Below are 20,461 nucleotides of genomic sequence, written 5' to 3' on the forward strand. Positions count from 1 at the left end.
AAGTGATGAAGGGCATACGAAAACTCATGGATTAAGTAGATGAGGTGGACAAGGGCTGAAAAACATAGTTGAGATAAGAAAGAATCAGTTCAGTGGGCAGGAGCTGGCTGAACAATGGGCCTACCAGGGCAGTCCAGTTTGTGGATCTTGTCTTACTTGCACATGATGCCTAAGAGCCCTGTGGGTATACTTACCACAAATGTACTGCAGTAGTTCGAGAAGGCAGCTCCCCCTGACCACCACCTCAAGAGCATTTAAGGATGGGCAACAAATACTGGCCTTGCCGGCAATGCACACATTCCATGAAAGAATAAAGTAAATGGGTTAAATATCCTGAAAAAACATAATGGATAGAGGAATATTATTACAAGTCTGTCAAACATATGTTCACTTCTGCTGTCATTTGAAATCAACTTTACTAATTCGTTTGTGACTATTTCACAAAAGCAGTGCTTCTTTAAAAACTAAACCATTAAAAGGAGAAATGTTTAAATTTAACATTCTTTGGAATTTGTTTATTTCTTTTCATGTTTTCAATACATTGATTTAAATATGCTTTGCACCATCAGGAGAATTGATTGAGAAGAATCATTTTGCCTGATAGTGTGATGGAAAAGAATTAACATCAGCGGATGCTGTCATTCATCAAGTGTTTCAATATTGGTGCCTGCTTCTATTTTGTGCTTTTCCATAAGTGTTATGCTCATCAACTGTAAAGCATTTGGGTGCAGGTGTCATCAAAAATACAAGTCAAGTAGAACATGTGCTAAGGGTAGAGTTGAACTCTTTCTACTTTGGCCCAGCTGGATGATTAAACCCTAACCTCAAACATTGCAGTTATACAACCAATAAAATATTTGCTACCTCTGATGAAGGCAATCGCTCCGAGAAATATTTAATTGCCCAGGAGTCTAGGCTTGTAAACTTTATTCAACACCGGTCAATATTGTGCAGTTTTCAGAACATGCTCTTTCTGGTTTCGTGTTCCCTCTTACTTACAAATCACAAGTTTAGTTTCATTATATTAAAGCAGCAGCATTGCGAGGAAGGCAGAATACACACTCATGGTGAAGGCCACTGGAAAAACTCAACAGATTGGTAAAATCGATGAGGATTTTTCCTAATTTGTTGCAGAGAAATGTTGAGCTAGCTCAGATGCTATTTTAGATGTGTTCATATGCTGTTGCTAATCCACTGGCAGGGAATTAGTTTGGGATGGCCAGGAATGCATTTCACATTCATCCTTTACAGAATGCTAAGGGAGATTTTCCTCCCATCAGTCAAAACTGAATTACCCCCAGCCATTTTTTAAAATTTATTTTTATTGTAGTTGTTACTTTGTACTGCATGATGTATTGTAACATGCATCATGCACAGTATGTAGTGAGTGAGTTGTGCTGAGTGGTTTAGCTTGTCAATGGACCTATTAACTGATTCTAGTGTTGTTAGTGGGGACTGCTATGCTTGCTCCGGTTATCAGTGTCCATCATCTGTGGATGCTCCAGTGTCTTAAACAGTTTTAAGATCAGGACACTTACATAATCTGGATACAGCTTTCTTTCCAAACTCTTTACCCAATTTATTGTACCATTGAAAACAATGCCTACAGCAAAATTTTAGAACAGAAGTGACAGCATGTTTTGTTTTGCAATTCAAGATCTGTGAGCATTCTATTTTTGTCTGGGGAGGGTGGAATACTAGCTAGCAAGACAGATGGTCAAACAAAGTGCAACAAAAATGAAGAAATCGTATTCTGACGATAGGTTGGAAAAGGAAGATAATATTTGTGAATTCAGTGCACAGGAAGGGGGATGAGAATCAGGTGTTTTTCTTGAAAATTATCTGCCCAGATGATTGCAGTAGACCTGGATGGCAGATGTTCAGCATGCATAAAATGAATTCATACATACGGTTAAAGTGTGTTATTGGCCCATAGAGTAGTATTTTATCCATGTATTGTGAGGAAAAAATGAGCATCCAGACAAGATTCAGGTTCCCATTGTCTGATTTTCTCCCTAACCCACGTGACATCTACTCAGCAATTTGTCAAAGTAATGCAACCAGACCGGGAGCTCAGTGACATGGAGCTTTGAATGAACTACCCACTAGCTGCTGTGGTTCCCACTCCCAGTTGTTGTAAACTCTCTCACAATGCATGTTGGCTGTTACGTGAAGCAACCACCTTCACATTGCCACTGAAGAAGAGTGGCAGGCAATGCAGAAGGTCATTTAATGCAGAAGTCAAGTTTTTCCAAATTGAAATGCTTTATTCTAAACAATGCTCATTCATGAGAACAATTTCAAAGGCGATTTCTCTCCCTCTCTCGCGTCCAGAGAGTTAACCCATCAAAATGGCAAAATGAATCTTCATGAGGCACAACAGGGTGTTGGAAACATTGGAATTCGTCAAATCTCAGCTGCTGATTAATAAATTATATGAAATCCTTACAATAATGCATTTTCTAAAAAAAAATGACTGTGCAACGAAATTTATGGTTGCCTGTTATTAACAAGTGGGTTTTTTTGAAAAGCATAGATCACTATTTTCCTTTGCTTCCACACCCTCCAAACTACTGTCATTCATATTGTTAATGCTTGATCTGTGCCATTAGTGAAATAACACATTGCTCAATGAGCACAAAGCTGCTTTACCATGTAATATATATGAAAAAGCCTTAACCTTTTCAGTATGCAACGACCTGTGCAAAATACTCCACTGAGCTGATTTGCCTTCAAAGATATTTATCTCAAATTGTGATCATTTCTCTCATTCTGAATTGATTTTTTATTCTGTGCTTATAGCTCAGTCCAATATCCAATACTGTACCTTGAAAATGATTCAAGCCTCTTAATATCTATCCTCTACTGAGTTAATCTCTTTTTCCAGGAGTTGTTTAAGCAGAATAGATTGAATGATGCTTCAGAGCACTGACCTTTTGTGTATGTATGCTGATGATGTTAGAAGCTTTTCTTTTTTACAGTGTCACTGAAAGAAATATTCACGCTTTCAATTGTGTAGGTTGGGGAGACAATTGGGATCACTGAAGAGATTATGGGATTGACGATTTTAGCTGCAGGCACTTCTATTCCTGACCTCATCACGAGTGTAATCGTAGCACGGAAGGGACTTGGTGACATGGCAGTGTCCAGCTCAGTTGGAAGCAATATATTTGACATTACAGTTGGGTAAGTTCATGAAAAATTGTTTGAAATTATTTTTAAATCATTTTTGCCACTTATGTTTATTTCTTTAGGAAAACTTTGCAGCAGGCTGATTGCATTATTTTTCTAACAAATAGCATTGCACAAAAAATTTTTGGATATCCTAGAAAAGGGCCCATATGGCTTCTTCCCTCCATTACAATTGTCTGCTTTAGCTTTAACATTTGAGTACAGGAATCTATCAATATTGGATCTGATTTTCTCCCACTTTGTCCCATTAGCTCCATGCACAGTGCACTGGCCACAGAATGGCAGCAGACCAAATCATAGGGCTTCACCAATATCACTGCTGACTTGCATGTACTGAAACAGATTGAGGGACAGGGTACATTGCAAGATCTGGGCATTTTGTTATATTGCACACTCTGGGGAGGTATAAATAAAGTTGGTTCAATAGTAGCTGCCTGCTGTAAGTCCACATGTTAATCTTTCTCTGTGTAATACACAACAGAAAGATGATCATGAGGATGGAATTTTCTTTTACATTTCATTTGAGAAATGAAGGACTGAAGAACGTTGTGGCACATTTTTGGAACTCCTAAAGTTGACATCCAGAAAGTCTGAGCAATTTATAAGATTACTCCATGTACACATCGTGTAATTGAAAAAAATGGTACTGAAGCCATGTTTGGGGAGAACGGGGGCATTCAGCCCTAATGAGGAGGACTTTCATGTTCACAAATGAAGGCTACGCATTTGGCTGAAAGTGAATAAAGGAAGAGATGAGGATAAAGTAAATGTTTTCCTCGCCATGATGGGGCCAGATGAGGTGGTGTCTAACCAGTGTTGTCCACGTGACCCCAGTACAATGAACTATTCTGAAATAAATGAGTTTCTTGACTCATATACAACGCATAACTTAGAATGAGATTTCACTGAGGGTTGCATTCCATGAAAGGAAGTAGTTGCCAAGTGAGACTGTTGCATATTATATTCTTGAATTAAAGAAATTCTAATCACTGTGCATATGATATGAACTTAGAAATCAACCTTAGAGACACGTTCGTAGGAGGCCTAAAGAACAATAAAATCCAGGGCAAGCTTTTGAACAAAGGTGACAAGCTGACGTAGATGGAGGCCTGCAATGAGGTGACAGCCATGGAAATGGCAAATAGAGAGAGGTGCAAATTGCAAGGAAGTTCTTTCCTGAGCCGGCAAAGGAGGCCCACTGAATTTCAGCCAGATCCAAGCCACAGCAGCCAAGTTCACACTCTCAGAAAACAGAAATATAGATGCTACCATTGCAATGATAGCCGCCAACAATTTAAACGCCCCCATTTCCAGTCAAAGTGCTATGCCTGTGGGAAAGTCAGTCACATCCGGGGGCCATGCAGGAATAAAGGAAACAATAATGCTCCAGGTTGTGGTAAAGTTTCAGGTGGCAGCCGTGCACCAGATCGAGGTAGTGGTAGACCTAAAGCTAGTTCTGGAGTCTGGAAATCCTTGAATTGGCATATGATAGATGTGGAAGCAGGAGTTGATGCTATCAAGCAGGAAGATTGAGTTGTACTCTGAGAGCAAGAAAAGCAGCACATGGAAGAGAGTGATAGAGCTGAAGATAAAATCCCAGCACCCACTGTAGAAATGAAAGTTGGAGATTTACAACTTAGGGTGAAATCGCGACGAGTCCAACTCTGATGACACAAAATTCTGGTTATATCGAAGTTGTCAACCATTCCCGCTGGCAGAATAGCCAATCCCATGGAACAATGCGCCTGATAAGCTGAAATTCCACTCTGGTAACTCGGATTAGCTGAATTTGTCTAAGCTTGTTATATGACCGTGCCAACCAATCACAGCCGAGTTAAATGACACAACACCATAAAATCATGGAGTGCTGGGCAAGCCATCATTTGACATTGAGATCTCCCTATGAATGGACGTTCAAAGCCTGTGGGCTGAATTTTTCTGTCGGCGATTTTGGGGCAGGGCCCGCTCGCTGACGGGAAAATGACGCGGGATGATGTCGGGAGGAACCCCTGACGTCATACCGCCCCATTTAAATGTTCAGGAAGGCGGGCGGACAGCAAAATCAGCTGTCCGCCCGCCGATCTGTCAATGGCCAATTGAGGCCATTGACAGGATAATTAAGCTAATTAAAGGCCCTGCCCTTCCAACCTTAAGGCTGGCGGGCAGGCCAGGAGCCCCAGCGGGAAGGAGAAAAAACATGAAACATCATCCACTGGCGGGATGAGGTTTCAGGTCTGTTTAAAAAATCTTTAATAAAGTTTGTCCTTTTTATTAACATGTCCCATCTCGTGTGACATCGTCACATGAGGGGGACATGTTAATTTTTTTATTTTGCTATTTTTGATTTTTAAACTGTCACCAATCTCCCTCAGACATCACTTAGTCTCAGGGAGCAGTGCGCTCTTTCGCACGCATGCATGAAAGAGTGTACTTTGACAGTTGGGGAATCTCCCCCCCGCCCCCCCCCCACCCTCCGCACAGGAAGCGCAAAGTGCCTCCTGTCGGGCAGGCCACTGGGCGGGCCTTAATTGGCCCACTCACTCAAAATGGCGGCGGGGCCCGTTTCGGCGGTGGAGTTCGGCTGCCCGCCCATCGAGGGCTAAATTCTGCCCTGTGTATATGGCTAAACTTGTGAGAAAGTTATAAGTATTATCGATCAGAGATCTGGTTCAAAAAGCTTACAACTGCACAAAAAATTGAGGACAAGGAGGAGCAGGGTGAGACCAACCAACCCACTGACGAGGCATTTTTCACTCTGCTGCGGGAGGTCGGCATGGAAATTCCAGCAGAGACAACAGTGGAAATATACCCGGAGGTGTACTATGCCTTACGCTGCATGATGCAACTGATAGATGGTGCAATCTTAGATGCAGTATGTTCTTCAGCTGAGGAGCCCGAGGAGGCCGATGACCCTGAAGAGATCATGAATGCCCGCCTGTTCACCCGAGCAGAAATTGATTGTGGAGTTTTTTCCAGAGCTGACTCCTTACATTTTTCGATGCAAAGCTCTGGCCTTTTACAAGGTCAGGCCATTGTAAGGTGTGAACAAATTGAATGAAGACTTTTTCACACAATTACTACTTTTTTGTGTTTTCATTTAGTGTTTGAATCTTTTGTTTTTGATATAGACCGTGTTTGTAAGCATATCGGGTTACATAGAGATGTATTCATGTGGGACTGGAGCCTCTTCAGATATCTCAAAGCTCCGCTTAACAGGAGTTTGTCGGGGGATCTCCTATGATTCAACTCATCGGAATTTTACTGTAATTTCTTCAATGATACAGCTTCAGCTGTGTCTGTTATCTCAGAAAGCCAAGGCAAGAAATCCCTAAGTCACATTCCCTTATGTGGTGGTATTAGAGTATGTTTGACTCCATTCTTACTCAGAAGTATTTCAGATTCTTCTGATGTAAACTGTGGACCATTAGCTCACACCTACACCTCCAGCAATCCATGAATTACAAAGCAGCTTCTAAAAACCTCAATCATTTTGGCACTTATGTTGGGCATGAATTCAACATTTATCCACTAGTTATAGCTATTGAATAAAACAAGGTACCCTTTCCCTTCCACTTCAAAGAAATCAGCACGTACTCACTCCAACGGTTTTCTTGTGTTGGAATGAAAGGAACCTTGGTTGGACCTTTTCTCATTATGGGATACACTTCAGAACTTCAATATCTCTACCTTCCTTTGGATACCAAAAACAACTTCTTGCTACGGCTTTCATACAAACTATCTCTGTGTTTTTGATGAGGTTCCTCTAACAATTGCTCTTTAAACCTTGATGGAATAATGGCTCTTAAACCCCATAGGAGACAGCCTTAATCTATTCTCAGTTCATTTCTATCTGTGAAATGCTCCTGCAATTTCTCATCATCACACTCTTTAGGCCAGTCACTGGTGTGAAAGTAACTAGTTATTCCAATAACAGTATTCCAGGCTTAGGTGAAGTTAGAGTGGAATGCAATGATGCATCCTATCAACTTGCCACTGGTCATAGTAAGAGGGAACAAAGTCTCCCTGCAGAAGAAATTGACTTAAGAAAATACAGTTAAACTAGGCTGAGTTATTTACAGTAGGGATCAGTAAGAATATGCCTGTCACTGAAGAAGTGGGAAGAGAGCAAAAGTGGCCTTTGAGCAAGGAGGACCTAATGATAAAATAAGTGATTAGTATGATATTGAATATTGTAAATCAGCAGATTATGCTATTGTTATTGTTCTTTTGAGATTTCCCATGAAGACTGATTCATTTCTGACCACTGAGTTACCTACAAATAACATGCCCAGTTCTGCTAGAGTAATCAATGAAGAAACTTTCAAGGATGTGGTGCTCAGTAAAGTGCTCAATTATGTCACGAATGGCTGGCCTCCTCTTAAAGGGGAGGTGCATTGGCTCTGGTGCACGTGCTGAGAATCATGGTTGAAGAGAATCTGACTTGGTAAAGAGTGAGGAATGGCACAACATAGGAGAGCGCAGGTACCAACGTTTTCAGACACTGTCTTGGTGGAAGAGATGGAAATTGTAGGAGTAATACTAATCAATCAATGTCACAGATCCAACTATTAAGTGGAGTTGGTAATCAAAGCCTAAGTTCAGGTTTGACGCAGTTTGGGGTGTTGAAAACCTTGAGTCAAGCTAATGAAAGGAGATACTCAGACAGATAGCAAAAGATGCCAGATAGGTTAATTGAAAGCATGTTGAAAGGAAGAAGAAAAAGTTCTTTCTTTTGTTTCTTGTCAAATGATATTTTTGTTAAACACATAACTGTGTTAAGGAAAAACATTTTTCCATGTAAATTACTATGGCAGTATCGGTCATATATGTTTTGGTTGTGATAATAGTAAAAATGGGTATGCTACCCAAGCTGTTAAATTTTTGGGTATTGTTGATGTTGGCTTAGACATATTATATTCTAGGAAGTTATGTACGTGTATCGTTTTGCAGTTTAATGTATGTGCTTTAAAGTGGGAAGGGAGTTTAGTAAATTGCAAGACTTGAGCATTTTGTTACATTGCCCTCTGATGCCCTCTGAGGAGATGTAGACAAAGTTAGTTCAATAATGGCTGCCTCTGAAAGTCCTCCTGTTAATCTTTCCTCATTGCAATATACAACAGGGGCTAAACTGTACAGCCCCTGAAAACAGATTGCGATGTGCAATTAACCCGCACCCACTGATTGCAATGCAGGCAGCAAACCAACTTTGTGCTACCTGCTCATTTGCTACCTGCTCATTTCAATGATTTCCATGTCCAACCAGCACCAACTGTACTGTTGATCAGTAGGGAGCCAATATCTTGAGTGGCTACCACCGCCTAAAAGCTAGGCTACACTGCTTAAAGCCTACCCTGCACCTCTTAAAGGGGAGGTGCATTGGCTCTGGAGCACGTGCTGAGAATCATGGTTGAAGAGAATCTGACTTGGTAAAGAGTGAGGAATGGCACAACATAGGAGAGCGCAGGTACCAATGTTTTCAGACACTGTCTTGGTGGAAGAGATGGAAAGGAGGAGCAATGATCTATATTCACAGAGAGGGAAGGAGGCCCTTCAGACACAGTTTCAAAAAGCCATGGGAGCAGATAGCTGTGGAAGTCTATGCCAGGAGTCGAGCCCCCAGGGCCTAGGTGCAATGCCACAAGAAGTTCAATGACTTCACACAAGTGGTCAAGGTCTGTCAGTGCATTTTCAAATGCTATATTCTGCCAACTGCAGCAGCCTCAGCCACTGCTCAAGTCACCACACCCATATCACTCAAACACTACCATTCTCTATCAATCAGGTCTCATACCCCCCTAACATTCATGGTTTCACCTTTCCCTCGCACATCTAGCACCATTGTCAAACTAACATCTCACAAATCGCTACCAGCTACTCAACACTGTCAGCAACATAAGACAAACAGATTGCAAAACACTCACTGACGAACCTCCCTCTCTCTTGTCGAACTAGGTGGTGTAGTTGGAGCTAACTGGAAGGGTACAGGTGCACCTGCATGTCTTAACCTCCCATGAAGAAGATATTGCTGGTAATTATTCGGACGGCTGTTACTGAGGCTGTGGCCAGCAGCAGGGCTGAAACCATTGGACAATGACGGTCTCTTCATATTTGATTTCACACTTCCAGACTCCAGCTCAGACACTGTGACTATCTTAGAAGATTGATCGGAGAGTGGAATTGCACATGGTGAGTTGTGAGGCATGAATGGCATCCAGCCAGGATAAGGGGCAAGGATAGCATAGGTGCCAGCTCACCAACGGTGTGCTCATACATTGGTTCCACTGCGGTGGGACAGCCTACAGAAGAACATTGCTGGTTATACACAACAAAATGCTTTGCGCATTGGGAACCTGCCGGAAAACCTGTGGTTGGCATCAGGTAACACGGAGGAGTCCGGCATCAAAGCATGGAGCCCATCCATTCCAGCACGGAATTGGTGGCCAACATCATTCGCACACTTTCTCCACCATGGCAGCATCTGATGGTCCATGTCAAAGCTTTCATTGCAACTCAAGCAGCAACTGCCCAACGTCTGTGCACTATAGTAGAAGTTCAGATTGCTGTCAGGTAAAGTCAGCTTGCTGCTATTATGGCTGTGGATATCAGTGTTCAAAAAGGCTTGCAGACTGTCATAGCAGTTTGGCAGTCTGTCCCCCAACAGATTACAGGATTGCTGAAGCCCTGCCCTGGGGGGAGTGGCAGTAGCTCCATGGAGCACAAAGATACTGTCCTCTCCCAGGATGATAGCATTCACACTCCCACCTTGTCACTCTGCCGATGTCCTTGCTGCTGTCTTTCAGTTAACCAGCTCAGACTGCTGCCACCTAAGCCAAGATGGTGCAGTCCTCAGCTGAGCTTTCCAGAGCTGTTCAAGGTCATCCTCCAAGACCACCTGTATTCTCCTCCAATGGGAAGTCAGCACTTCCACTCTGCCCACGGTCACTTCAGCTGAATGTTAAGAGTGGAATCCCTTTCAGTTCCAATATAGGAAAGAGTTAACATGTTGTGTCTGCAAACTGAATTGACTGCAGTCAGTGGCACCATGGGGGAGCCTACAATCCAGTGTTTGTTCCACCTGCTTCCCTTTGGCAAGAGAGAATGAAGTACATTCTCCTCTTGAGTACAGAACCTCTGTGCCCTCCCTTGCACAGCAGTGGTTGGCAAACTGGGATGTTGCAAATATCTCCAGCTCCTGCCTGAAGGAGCAAAGCGCATAAGTTCATGGCCATGGTCAGCTTCATACCCACTGACAATGGTGCCTTCACCCTGCTCTGAGGGCAGAGTTGTGGTTACAACAAGTGGCAGATTTCAGTGAGGACCTCCTTAGTAAAGCGCAGGTAACTGACCTGTTGGGCAGAATCGCCCCAGATTTGCAATAACGTTTTACCCACCAGCCGTAATGGTGGGTTTTCACGCCATATCATCCCAAACCTGCAGCATTAATTATGCATTCCCGGGAAACACGCTAGTTCCATGGTGGGTGGGCTCTCATTTGCCTGCCATACCATCACCTCGCCGCTTCATCATGCCAGGCACCATATTTAATGTACAACCACGCTCACTGCTTCCAGCCCAGGACAGCAGTGAAGAAGACATGGCCCGGGAAGGCAAGAAGACTGCAGCCCTTGAGCACCTTTTGGACGCCATGGAGGCCTGCTGTGCTGTCCCCTACCCCTGCTCTGGCTGCAGCAGGGGCAGCTATATTACCACCCCGGCTTGGTAGGTGGTGGCAGCAGTGGTCAGTTCCAGTGCCGCATAGAAGAGGTTGGTCATCCAGTGCAGATAGAGGATGAATAATCTCATCCATGCAGCCAGCATATGGCAACTATCTCATGACTCTAAACTCTCACACTCAAGCCCATCACACATTCACTGGCATCTCACTCACTATCATCTCAATGGACATCACCGCCCATTCTCACATACGTACCATCATGTCTATCTTGCCTCATCTCCTCTGGAGACTGCCTCCTCAGCTCTCACCATTTTGAGGCCACTTGCACAGATCAACATGTGCCCCCATACACACCCTGGGATACCCCCCCCTTCCCCAGTACAGCTCTCGTACTGCAGCCTCTTCCCTTGCCTGAGGCCATTTGACCCCTTCCCCAAAGCAAGGCCTTGCCCTGCAGCCATGGTGGCTGATCTGGTAGGTAGAGACCTACCCATTAGTGTCCCCCACCCCCCCTAAAAGTGATGTGGTGCTGTCTGTGAAGCCTGGCGCTGATGACTGCGAAAGCTGACTGAAGCAAGGTGGGCAAACAAACCTTGAAGTCCCGAGTGAAGTGCAGCCCACCAGGTGCACATCACTTATGCGCTATTGTGAAACACGTCGGAGTATTTTCCCGCCGACGTGGGCAGACGATCCAGTGGGGTGGGGGTAGGGGATGAGTCCGATGAGCTGGCCTCATAATGATATGTAGATGTATTACAGTGAAGTTCCCAATGTCCGATGGTGGGAAATGCGGCCCACCATCGACGGGCTGAGTGGACGATCGCAAACTGGTTTCCCGCTGTCGTGAAACCAATCACGCCATATTGTCCACTCACGCCACCGAACAAGCCCGACGCCAGTGAGCACGGAAATTCGCGCCATTGTTCCTTACTGAGATTCAGGTGGGAGAATTGACCATTGAACACCCTGGGGCACTATGTGTCCTGCTGAGAGCCCTCTTTCCCCCTTCCTCTCTTCTCTCTTCCAGCAGCTTGTTCTGCTCTCCATGTCTCCTGTTAATTCTCCAAAGTGAGTTCCTACTAGTGCACATATGTCTGGAAGCAGCCCGTTTATGCAGAAGCCATGAAGTCAGCAAAAAGTCCTGCAGCATCTGCACTGCAAACAACCATCGAACCAGAACCAAGAATTGTGCAGAGCGCTCACTGTAGACCTTTGCAACATCCAAACACTTGTAGAATTAAAGCAGCCACCAGAATAACTTAACTAGCAACTAACCAATGGGTAGTTGATCCCTTTAAATAGCAATGGTGGGCAGGGTTCTTCCTGCTACTGAATGTGTGTTCAGCTGTGTGAGGTTGAAAGAGGGCATTAGCTGAAACATGAAGCCCCAAAATGGCACTGCTGGCATCAGCTCATCACTGTACTCTGACTGAGGTCATGATCTGCCTGTTTTGCATATTTCTGGTGGATGCTTACAAAAAAGGCATTAATCAGTCTAATTCCTTGTCCATTTAATTTTATTTTCTTCCCCTCCTTTGCCAGTACCCTTTCCAAGTGGCCGTTCAGCTTGAGTGAGTATTGGTGGTGATCTGCAATGTTTTGAAAGCATCAAAGCTGAACCTAATCCTGTCTTTGCCTAACATCACAATTTTCAAAAATTCATTCTCCGGCTGTGGTGTTTATTGTCCATCCAGAGTTCCCGTGAGAAAGGTGGTGGCAAGCCACCTTCCTAAACCACTGCAGTCAATGTGCTGAAGGTGCTCCCACAAAGAAGTTGGTGGGGGAGCTGCAGGATTTTGACCCAGCAACAATGAAAGAACAGTGATATATTTCCAAGTCAAGGTATTGTGAGACTTGGACAGGAAGTTGGAGGTTGCAGTGTTTGCATATACCTACTGCCCTTGTCCTTCTAGCTGCCAATGTGTCTGGCAGGTGCTGCCAGTGAAGTCACAGTGGGTTGTTGCAGCGCATTCTGTAAATACTGAAGCCACAATATGCCAATGGTGGAGGGAGCAGATGTTTAAGTCAGTGAATGGGTGCCGATTAAATGGATTGCTTTATCCTGGATAGTATCGAGCATCTTGAGTATTTGGATATTTTTACATACACTTCATATAACTCAGGTCACTGTAGAGCAATTAGAATTAGGAGCCCTGGTTGAGCTGCCCTAACTTGGATCAGCTATCTTCACCTGGCATGATCTGTAATCCTCTGGTCAATGTGATGTCATACCATGCAATGCAATTGTGAATCATATTTAAAGTTTTCAGTCGTGAGCACAAAGAAAGCAAAGAGATCAGGCAGTAAAACTCATCAACCGGCAGTACAAAATCTAACCCATGTTGTTTCCAAGTGCGTCTGACCTGCGCTCTGCACCTTCCTTGGTTCTCGTTTTGTGATTATCTCCGCTACATCCTTCTTTCCTCTTACCTCCAGCTCTGACCTACCATCCCTATAGTTTCCCCTCGATTTATCCAGTCCCTTCATGCTTTGCTTACCCACGAGACTCCCCAAACACTTCATCAATTATCATCCCACCCATCTACCCTTTCAGATCCACATGCGCACCGAGACTGTCAATGGATCCACCTCCTCAGAAGACTCCATCTCTATAATTAATAATTTTAAATCTCAGGTTGAAATTTAATGTAGAGAAGTATGAAATGATACATTTTGGCAGGAAGAATGAGGAGAGGCAATAAAACATAAGAGGGTACAAAAGGGAGCGCAGCAATAGAGACCCCTGTGGCTGTATGTGCACAAATCATTGAAGATGGTAGGGCAGGTTGAGAAAGTGGTCAGAAAGCATAACTAGCAACATAGGCCAGAATTTTCCGTCCCTGTTGGCATCATGGCAGGTGGGTGGGGACCATGTGACGGGAAGGCCAAAAATCAGTCTCACGTCGTCGTGAAATCAGTTTGTGATCATCCTCTCCACCCATTAATTGCAGTCATGGCTTTCAAAGGGGAATGGGATAAGCACCTGCAGAAAAGTGGATTTGCAGGTCTATGGTGAGGGCTGTGTAGCTGTGAGGTGTGGGAGTGGAGCAGGGGAGCAGAGAACCAGCAGATACAGGATGGGTTGATTGGCCTCCTCCTCTGCTGTAACCATTCTGACTACCTCCTTGAAAACCAGCTCTTCGGTCCTTGCCAGCTAGAACCCCATTTCCAACCTAACTTTCTCACCTGAATATTCTTCTACATGCAGCCTCCCAGCACCATGTCCATCACTCACATAACTCCACGTTTGAATCCTTCTCAGCCAAACCCTTACAGACCTGAAATAGCCTTAATCAAAATCATGAATGACATTCTCTGCAACAGTGATACATTATCTCTCCTCATCTTCATTGGCCTTTGCACCATTCAGCAGATTAACCACACCATCCTCCTCCAATGCCTCTATTTTACTGCACAGCTTCATGAGGCTACCAGCACATAGATTTATCCTTTTCCATAAGAACATAGTCAGTACCTCTCCAGCAATGCAAAGGCAAAATATTGCAGATGCTGGAAAGTTGAAATGAAAATGCTCAAAATACTCAGCAGGTCAGGAGAGAGAATAAGGTTTAATATTTCAGGTCACTGAATTTTGGTCAGTAAACTATCTGATGAAAGGTCATTGACCTGAAACATTGGCCAGAATTTAGTGCTGGTGGCAGAGGTCCTGTTGACAGCTGCCAAAGTAGAGGTGACCATTGCCACCAGGGATCCCTCCATGTGCCAGAGTGCCCAAGTAAGAGGGCCCCCTGAGCCCACTGGGGGAGGTCGCCAGGATTTACCTGGTGTTGTCCATACGTGGCGGTAAGCTTCTGTACCATTGGTAAAATGCCAATGGTGGGAAGAGGCCCTAAACTGTCCAATTAAGGCATTCAATTGGCCTGTTTATGTGAGGACGGTCTTTCACCTTCGCCACCATTAGCAAGTTGGCATGACAGTAGGAAGATGATGGGCATGCCACTCCCTGCCTTCCCTTGTCATTTTATGCCCCCAACCCCATCCCCCAGCCTATCCACAGAGGACTGGTAAAATCTAGTCCACTAACTCTGTTTCTCTTTGTTCCATCTTGAGCTGAGTTTCAAATTCCATATCACAAAGACTGTAGCATGTATGCGTTGAAAGTTTCCTTTCTTCCCTTAAGTTTTTTTGCTACTCAAACCCTTATACATGTCTTTATTCCTCAGTGCAATAGCTGAATGTTAGCCTTGGCATAATTCCTTCTGTTTCTATTATGCCTTAAGAAGAAATAAGTTAACTAATGAACAGTGCCAGTATGGCTGAATGCTAATACTCTGGTCTCAGTCAAAAGGATTGAGCACTATGAAGGACTGAAGGCATGCTGCATTGTAGGAGGTGTCGTCATTCAAGATGAGATGTTAAACTGAGGAGTCATCTGGCTATTTGAATGTACAAAAAAAGATCCATGACACTTTTCAAAGTGGAACAGGGAATTTTCTTAGTGGCTTATATTCATCAGATTGACTATTTAGCTGTATTGTTTGCTGCAGCAGTTGACATTTAAAGGTACTGGGCAAATGGTAAAAATAAACTTTTGGTAAAAATAAACTCATATCTTCAAAACATTAACAAAATCTCAGCATAAGTGGTAATGAAAACATAACTGTGGGTTATTCGTGGAAGAGGTAAGAGTTCAACCTCCTTCAGAAAGATTTAGGAGCATAGGAAATAGGAGCAGGCCATTCGGCCCCGTGAGCCTGCTCCGCCATTGAACTAGATCATGGCTGGTCTACCACAATACCATTTTCCCGTGCTATCCCCATATCTCTTGATATCTTTAACATCTAGAAATCTATCGTTCTCTGTCTTGAATATACTCAATGATAGCCTCCACAGTCCTCCGGGATAGAGAATTTCCAATGATTCACCACCCTCTGAGTGAAGAAACTCCTACTCAATCTTAAATGGCCTACCTCTTATTCTGAGACTGTGACCCCCGAAGCGTGAAGCGTGTTTTAAAGTGTGTTTTTCTTTCCCATGTTTTTGCAGCCTTCCCTTGCCATGGCTCCTGCACTCATTTTTTAACAACTTTACCCCAATCGTAGTCAGCAGCAATGGCCTGTTCTGTGCTATTGTTCTCCTCTTCATCATGCTTCTCTTCGTCATCCTTTCGATTGGGGTCTGCAAATGGAAAATGAACAAAATTCTTGGACTGATCATGTTTGTACTGTACATCCTGTTTCTGATTGTCAGTGTTCTGTTGGAAGAGAAGGTCATCGAATGCCCAGTGACAGTCGGATCATCGTGACTGTACATTTTTTTCCTTTAAGGTACTGTTGGGAAAATTATGACTCATCCCGCCTGCTGCAGCTTTTATTTTAAGATTGGCTCAGCTGGCCATGCAATTTAATGGAGAATGAGAAAGTAATACTAAACAATAGCAACTGTATTTTTTTGCTTGATTAATTTTCTGTTCTCATTTCAAGCAAATGAATAAAGTTGGCGTTTGTATCTGTGGCATTCCTGAACAGAGAAATTTCCTCTTTCTGGGATTTTTCTCTGGGTTAATCTAATGTCTGTGGGATGATCACAACCCAAATTGGTTATTAAGCCCCTTAAGAGAATTATTTTCAATGTTTTTATTTTGTTGCTACATGATATTTCAGTGGCAGAGATTTTTCTGCCAGTTTTTCAGATATTGAAATAATGCATTATATTTCAGAATGACTGGTGTGAAGTAATTTATTTTTGAAAAGACAATGGTGCATAAAACTGATTTGGGGGGAGGGCGTAATATTTTTGGGTTCTCAGACAGTTAGCCAAACCTGCCTGTTCTTTGGGCACTGAGAATCAGATTAGTGCTGGAGCTATAATGTTTGATACAAATTTACTTCTGTAAGTCTTAGGGTTTTTTTTTACACATTTATTACACAATTTTATGTTTTATAACTTTTTTTGGCTTAGCACAACAATTTTAATCACCAGTACATCTCATGAATAAAACAATGAAGCTGCTATAGATCGTGGTACTTGAAAGCAAATTCAATCAGGTGTGAATGGCAATATTAAGGTTATAGAGCTATTAATCTATTATTAAGGTCGTAGCTATTTATCTAGTATACACATCATTGCTTGCTGCCTAATGCAGAATAAAATGTAGTCACTGACATTCTGCCATATTGTGGAATTAACAGTAGGGCCTATAGATCATTTCTGCACTTTACTTGGACAAATATCAACAAACATGTATGTATTCTTTTTATAGTATGTCCTTTTTTTAAAGACCATAATACATTTTCGAAGTAAAACCTGATATGTAGAAGGGTACGATAGTCTTTCTTTGAGTTGTGGTTTAAGAAACTGTTGAATTGAATCTTAAATGTAACTTAAAAAAAATTTATTCTACATTCCTTTATTTGATTAGATTGTATTTGTACCCTTAAATTGCAAGTGCAGAATGAATCAACTTGCTGATCCAATAGAAAAGAACTCACTGTATAAACACTTTTACACAGTTCTCTATGTCAGTTTTCTTCTCACTGGGTATAAGCTTTGTGCAGTATTTACTGAGAAACTCTAATACAGATAGAGAGTGTGGCATGGCAACTCACATTGTGCACTCATAACATCACATCTAATGTAGATCTTTACTCTTCATTGTGCTACTGTTTTGGCTCTATGTGATATGGTCAATATTTCAGATTCAGTAAATCTGGAATAATATGGAAGTGTTTTTTTAAAAATAAATTCATACATATAAAAACTAATACTTAAACAACTAGAGCTGTTTAATGTTAACACTCAGCAGGTATTCTGTTTGGTTAGGATTCAATATGTTCATTTACAGCTGTCAATAAAAATGGATAATACAGCAATAACCTCATTTTGATGGGCATTAATGTCTGAACTTGGGCTAATGGTAATCATAATGCTCCGAATAAAATGACATTATAGTATCACTACTATTGTCAATCTCGAGATGGTATTCGTGATGTTTCTTGTGTTGTTGGGGAGATGTTGTTCCTGGATTTGCACGGGAACAGTATTCTGGACAGTAATGGAAAGGAAGGTTTGTATGCACACCAGAAACTTCTTCAAGCCAGTGATCGTTTTGACAAAATGAATGTAAGTGCTGAAACAGAATCCTTACAGTAAGAGGCTCAGTTATGCATATATCTTTTCATTGATTATAATCATTAGGTTCTTGGGATTTACTCTCCTTACATTAAATATTCTGTGTCAATAAATGTGAATAACTTCTGAAACCCATTTTTAAAAGGGGGTGACTGGTTCTGCTGCCAGCAACAGAAAAGAATGTGGGCTGCCAACAAGGCAGAAAAGGGATTCTGATTACAGACTTTGAAATGAATATGCAGATTGCTTTCTAATATCCTTAGCCAGCCGCAACATTCATTTCAACCTCTCTACAGCCTGAGAGGTTAAATTGAATTAAAGTCCAACTAAAGGTCAAGGTTCACAACAAAAAATGTATTTTCACTACTATCTGTTATTGGCTAAATCACCGGTCTCCCCTTTCTTCAGTCATTTCGCCTCAACATAAGAAATGGAATCAAATTAATGTTTCTTATTTGATAGGGGAATGAGCTTTAGCAAAAACCAATCTTCTTTCTGGGGAGATTTCTCTGATTTGGTATGCATGGTTTTTTTTTTGCATTTCTTGGCATGATTAGAGTTTCCAGTTTTTTTGTTTCGTCTATTGTTTTATGTCCTTGGCACTCCTCACCTATTTATGTTCTATTTTACTTTCTTACTGTTTCCCAACTCCATTTCTGCATATCATATTTACTGAGTAGAGTATTTTGAGTATTTCCATTCCATTGTGCCCGTCTTTCTTTACATTCTTTTTCTTGGTTTTTTTTTAAGTTGCCTTTCTATCTTCAAACTTAATCCTACCCTCTCAATTTACAAAGTTAATATTTTAATTGTATATATGTGATCGCTTCAGACATGGGCCGGGATTTTCCAGCCCCGTCGTGGGTGGGACCCGCCGCGGGCGAGGTGGCTCCCCAGCCTGAAGTCCATTGGCTTGCGGCGGGACCGGAAGATCCCGGCTGCAGGTGGGTGCAGAAAATCCCACCCATAGTGATGATTTTTTTTAGATAAATAATCAAGACACTACAAAAATCAGTACCAAACAAAGAACAAAGAAAAAGAACAAAGAAAAGTACAGCACAGGAACAGGCCCTTCGGCCCTCCAAGCCCGCGCCGATCATATTGCCCGTCAACTAAAACATTTTGCACTTCCGGGGTCCGTATCCCTCTATTCCCATCCTATTCATGTATTTGTCAAGCTGCCTCTTAAACACCACTATCATACCTGCTTCCACCACCTCCTCTGGCAATGCCAAAATAAAATTGTATAATAAAATAAAATAGCTCCCTTGTATGATCCAACTCCTAACTACGGTCTCTGAAATTGACCCTCTTTTTGCCAGTTTTACACCTATAATGGGTGCAATCAAGTCCAATTTCTACCTTGCTAAATGTTTTGAGGCCAGAGATAAATTAGATCTTCAGATAATGCCAAAAAATAGCATAAGCTTTCTTCTTTCAATTCATCACATCCTCTAAGCCCTTCCATATGTTACAAGCTTTAACACACTCATAAATATCTCTTTCTTTATAAATTATGTAGGATTTTAAATTATTCAAGGGACTAATGGTCAAGTGCATAAAAATAATCTAAAAGAAAATGGCATGCAGTTTTTTTTTAGAGCAAGACTCCTTTTTCGTTCTCCATTCCTTTTTAGACTTCGCATTTAAATGTGGTCAAGAGAGTAGTCAAATGTGTTGACTCTGCCATTTCATTGTTACAGTGAATACGTCAATGGATGGCTCAAAACAATGGCTCTATCTCCATTATTTCCCCCCTGCACATGGCCACTGCCAAAACTTCACCACAGTAATAAACCCAAGATAGGCAACCGCTGTTGCAAGGATCACAGGAGCAATCCTGCTTCTTGCCATCCTACGCAATACAGTGGCCCCACTGTTCAGCTGCATTGTCCTTTTATGAAAATTACATATCACTTCACTCTAATTGTAGGATCACTTACAGGAAGCCATGTATCAGAAATGAATAATTCAGCAAGATGTTTTCCTCATCAAACCTTAAAACAGGGCTAATATTTTAATGATTCCATTGTAAAGAACAATCTTCAACTTGCTACTACTCAGCTTTGGATTATAAAATAGCAAGTACTGCCGGAGGGTTTATTAATTACAGGTAATTTGCAATTGCTCCAAGATCTCAGGTGATGGTCAACATTGAGCCCGAAAGTCTGAAGTACTCGCAGTTGTTAATGATAATGCAGCTCAATAGGAGTCATCAGTTGCTTTCAGCTTTGTTCCTTTATGTCAAACCATATGGTTGCCTTTGCTGCTGCCTTTTATGCTCAGGATTGGCCACAAGTTGTAGTCTTTCATTAGCACTCAGGCACACTTTAGTTAACTATACTTTTAAATTGGTGTGGGGCTGCAATATTGACCACAAAGAGTTGAATCAGAAAACTAAAAATAGATATATTAAATAAAATTACTTAATGCAATATTATTGAGTTGTTGGCAAATAATGGAGCTCACCATGTCAAATTGGTGTTTGGCTTTGATTAAGCA

General features: G+C 42.2%; 1 protein-coding gene across 2 annotated transcripts in view; it reads left to right on the top strand.

The window, feature by feature from the left end:
* LOC144697550 (sodium/potassium/calcium exchanger 2-like) overlaps nt 1-17,801 on the top strand; it is a 302,291-nt gene extending 284,490 nt beyond the window's left edge. For both annotated transcript variants that reach the window (XM_078569600.1, XM_078569608.1), the window contains 2 exons: nt 3,020-3,186; nt 15,875-17,801. In XM_078569600.1, the coding sequence (XP_078425726.1) occupies nt 3,020-3,186; nt 15,875-16,133 (426 nt within the window). In that variant the 3' untranslated portion in view covers nt 16,134-17,801. The remainder of the gene's footprint in view (nt 1-3,019; nt 3,187-15,874) is intronic.
* Nucleotides 17,802-20,461: the final 2,660 nt, after the last annotated feature.

The sequence above is a fragment of the Cetorhinus maximus genome, chromosome 2 (genome assembly GCF_964194155.1).
Source record: "Cetorhinus maximus chromosome 2, sCetMax3.hap1.1, whole genome shotgun sequence".
Classification (NCBI taxonomy): domain Eukaryota; kingdom Metazoa; phylum Chordata; class Chondrichthyes; order Lamniformes; family Cetorhinidae; genus Cetorhinus; species Cetorhinus maximus.